The sequence below is a fragment of the Colobus angolensis genome, unplaced genomic scaffold (assembly GCF_000951035.1).
Source record: "Colobus angolensis palliatus isolate OR3802 unplaced genomic scaffold, Cang.pa_1.0 Scaffold84, whole genome shotgun sequence".
Classification (NCBI taxonomy): domain Eukaryota; kingdom Metazoa; phylum Chordata; class Mammalia; order Primates; family Cercopithecidae; genus Colobus; species Colobus angolensis.
The window spans coordinates 376,701-381,027 of NW_012122265.1; the positions used below are offsets into that span (position 1 = coordinate 376,701).

At 56.8% G+C, this 4,327-nt stretch overlaps 1 protein-coding gene across 1 annotated transcript in view; it reads left to right on the forward strand.

Moving 5' to 3' along the window:
• Positions 1 to 4,327, forward strand: part of LRRC56 (leucine rich repeat containing 56) — a 14,326-nt gene that overhangs the window by 2,610 nt on the left and 7,389 nt on the right. Inside the window, exon 4 of the mRNA XM_011929992.1 lies at positions 2,234 to 2,294. Coding sequence (XP_011785382.1) covers positions 2,234 to 2,294 — 61 coding nt within the window. The remainder of the gene's footprint in view (positions 1 to 2,233; positions 2,295 to 4,327) is intronic.

Here is a 4,327-nt window from a genome sequence, read left to right on the forward strand (position 1 = left end):
CACCCATGCCAGTACTCCAGCATGCTCAGTACTCCACACACCCACGCAGTACCCCCAGCATGCTCAGTACCCCACACACCCATGCCAGTACCCCCAGCCCGCTCAGTACCTCACACACCCATGCCAGTGCCCCAGCATGCTCAGTACTCCACACACCCACACCAGTACCCCCAGCATGCTCAGTACTCCACACACCCACACTAGTACCCCCAGCACACTCAGTACTCCACACACCCACACCAGTACCCCAACACGCTCAGTACTCCACATACCCATGCCAGTACCCCCAGCACGCTCAGTACTGTACACACCCACGCCAGTACCCCCAGCACACTCAGTACTCCACATACCCACACCAGTACCCCCAGCATACACTCCACACACCCACGCCAGCATCACAGAGGAGCAGAGGACAAAATGGTGCCGAGTGCCACATGGCATCTCCTGAAACTCATCTTGAAATAATCTCAGCCAGGCACAGGGGCCATGCCTGTGATCCCAGCACCGTGGGAGGCCAAGGCAGATGGATCACTTGAGCCCAGGAGTTTGAGATCAGCCTGGGCAACATAGCAAGACCCCTGTCTCTAAAAATAAAAAATTAGACAGGCATGGTGGCACCTGTAGTCACAGCTACTCAGAAGACAGGGAGGTCAAGCTGCAGCAAGCTGAGATTGCACCGCTGCACTCTAGACTGGGCGACAGAGCAAGACCCTGTCGCAAAAAAAGAAAGAAAAAAAAACCACTCCCTCCCCACCCCCGCCAGATTCCTTCTCCTTCGCCATGTTCACGAAGAAGGAGTGCTGCTCGCCCCTGCTCCCTCCCGTGTGCGCACAGCACATCAGGCGGCTGTTTTTTCCTGAACTAGTTGAGAGTTGCACATGCAACGCTCCTTTATCTACTGACACTCCAGTATGTATTTCCTGAGAAGGAGAACATTCTCTCAAATGCAGTACAATGGCCAAAGTCAGGAATTACACCTGTATATGCATCTCAGCCATGCTGAAGAACACGTCCAAACGTCACCAGCTGTCCCAACAGGCTGGAGGGCAGCGGCGCGATCTCAGCTCACTGCAACCTCCGCCTCCCGGGTTTACGCCGTTCTCCTACCTCAGCCTCCCAAGTAGCTGGAATTACAGGTGTGCACTACCACGCCCAGCTAATTTGTGTATTTTTAGTAGAGACGGGGTTTCACCACGTTGGCCAAGATGGTCTCAAACTCCTGACTCGAGTGATCCACCCAACTCAGCCTCCCAAAGTGCTGGGATTATAGGGATGGGCCACCGCGCCTGGCCTATTTTCCTGGGTTTTTTTGTTTGTTTTTTTGTTTTGAGATGGAGTCTTGCTGTCACCCAGGCTGGGGTGCAGTGGCCGGATCTCAGCTCACTGCAAGCTCTGCCTCCCGGGTTTATGCCGTTCTCCTGCCTCAGCCTCCCGAGAGCTGGGACTACAGACACCCGCCACCTCGCCTGCCTAGTTTTTTGTATTTTTTAGTAGAGACGGGGTTTCACCGTGTTAGCCAGGATAGTCTCGATCTCCTGACCTCGTGATCCGCCCGTCTTGGTCTCCCAAAGTGCTGGGATTACAGGCTTGAGCCACCGCGCCTGGCCACTCTGCACCCCTTCTCACGATGCAGGGATTCTGTCTGCCTCACAGGGGCATGCCCCATCCTACAAAAGACTCCAAACGCCGAGCCTTTTCCCGGGGTGGGGGCGTGCCGTGGTCTGGTCCTCTGCTGTGTGTGCGGCTGTGCATGATGGTCCGAGATGCCAGGGGAGGGGTGTGGAGGCAGCTCGGGGGTGGGGCCCAGATGTTGAGTCAAGGGAGCACCACTCAGCCACGCCAGCCTGGCCTCAGTTTTCTGAGCCAACTCTTGGAGCCCAGTGGCCTCTTGCAGTCCAGGGACAATGGTCTGAGCTTCTCTGCTGTGCTGCATTCAGGCCGTCTACAGATGAGGGCCGCAGAGCTATGTAGCTTTGGGGGCTCAGGGCTGCTGGGCCAGACCCTCTACCAGGCCCATAGAATCAGCAGAGCCCTTTGGTGGCCAGAGGAGCCCGCAGCCCTGGAGCAGCTCCCGGGTGCCACACAACCCCTCCTGTGGTGTGGAGAGCGGCTTGTGAGGCGGGCCCACTAGCAATGAGGGGCCAGGGGGTGCTGACGCCGCGGGGAGAAGGAGGGTGCAGGCGTGGGCAGGGGTGAGAGGCCCAGTCAACCTCCTCCTCCTGCGGCCCGACAGGGGTGCACCTGCCCATCCTGGACCAACTGAAGCTGAATGGCAGCCACCTGGGCTCCCTCAGGTGAGCGCCTGGGTGGGGTGGGCTGGGGCCCTGCCATGAGGGGGTCCCATGGGGCAGGCCCTGCAGGGATGGCGGGAGAACTTGGTGGGAGTAGGGGGACTTGGGCTGGGACAAGGGACCCAGGGGTCTAGAGAACTCCATCCTGCTGGCTGCCTGACTCTGAGTGACCCTGTGGAGGGTGGATGGGCAGTTGGGGGGAGCCTGGGACATTCAGGCAGGTGTGAGGGGGTCTCTGAGAGGGTCTTTGTTGAAAGGACGAGGTCCTGGGCCAGCCTGACTTCCAGGGATCCTGCCTATGCCCTGCAGCCTCTGGCTCAGCCCGGATGCACCCCCCTTGCCGCGTGACCCCTGCACATGGATCTCTTGTGTCTACAATGGGTGGGAGCCCCCTGCGGCAGGTATCACCTCATTCAGAGCTGGGGCCAGGGTCAGGGCCGTCATGCCAGGTCGTGTGGCAAACTCCCCGAAGGTGCCCCTGACCTGGGCCCAGAGCCCCCACTGTGAGGTGTCCCTGGTGAACACCCAAAGCCAACCAAGGACTGGGGGCCTCTGGCCCCTGCACCGATCATTGCAGCCCAGGACTTTGGCTGCACCATACAGCCACCAGCTTGGAGTCTGGGCAAGAACAGCAACTACCAGCCAGAACCTGCTCATAGAACCCAGACCAGATGGCAGCTGCTGGGAGAAGCTCCAGCCAGAACCTGTGCGCAGAACCCAGATCGGCCCCCAAGAGAAGCACCGGAAGCTCCGTGCCCCGCAGCAACTCACAGCATTCGGAGCTGAAGACCTCGGCGGCTCTCACATCATCGGAAGGGAAAGAACGAGGCTGAAGGAACATCCAGCTTTATTCTGGGGGTTTGGGCAAAGTGGGTTTTGTGAAAATGCTGCTGGTTTTATGTAGCCTGTTCCCCAGCAGCCTAAGGCAGGGGAATTCCAGGGAGAATTCTAGAACATTCTCCAGCTGTGTGAACTGGGCTCCAAGGGCCACATCTCGTTATTTCCAGATGAGAAACAAATATCAAAATGGGCTGGGCGCGGTGTCTCACGCCTGTAATCCAGAACTTTGGGAGGCCAAGGTGGGCAGATCACCTGAGGTCAGTAGTTCGAGACCAGCCTGGCCAACATGGAGAAATCCCATCTCTACTAAAATACAAAATTAGCTGTGCATGGTGGCGCATGCCTGTAATCCCAGCTACTCAGGAGGCTGAGGCAGGGGAATCGCTTGAACCCAGGAGGCGGATGCTGCAGTGAGCCAAGATTGCACCACTGCACTCCAGCCTGGGCAACAGAGCGAAACTCTGCCTCAAAAAAATAAAGTAGGCCGGGCGCGGTGGCTCAAGCCTGTAATCCCAGCACTTTGGGAGGCCAAGGTGGATGGATCACGAGTTCAGGAGATCGAGACCATCCTGGCTAACACGGTGAAACCTCATCTCTACTAAAGATACAAAAAATTAGCCGGGCGTGGTGGTGGGCGCCTGTAGTCCCAGCTACTCGGGAGGCAGAGGCAGGAGAATGGCGTGAACCCAGGAGGTGGAGCTTGCAGTGAGCCAAGATAACACCAGTGCACTCCAGCCTGGGTGACAGAGCGAGACTCCATCCAAAAAAAAAAAAAGTAAAATAAAATAAATATCAAAAGGAATTTAATAAAATACATGAAAATCTGGAAATGGAAGAAAATTGGAAAACACTTAGGGGGCAAAGACACGGTGGGCAGCCCACAGAACTGGAGCAGAGAGGCCTGGACATGAAGCCAGGCCTGCAGCAGGCACCCAGACGACACCACAAACGAGAAACTAGGGTGGGTTTGGAAAATGGACTTCTTAGAAACATGTCCCCCAGGCAGGCGCGGTGGCTCACGCCTGTAATCCCAACATTTTGGGAGGCTGAGGCAGGCAGATCACTTCAGGTCAGGAGTTCAAGACCTGCCTGGCTAACATGGTGAAAACCCGTCTCTACTAAAAATACGAAAAAAAAAAAAAAAAGCCAGGCATGGTGGTATGCGCTTGTAATCCCAGCTACTCATGAGGCAGAGG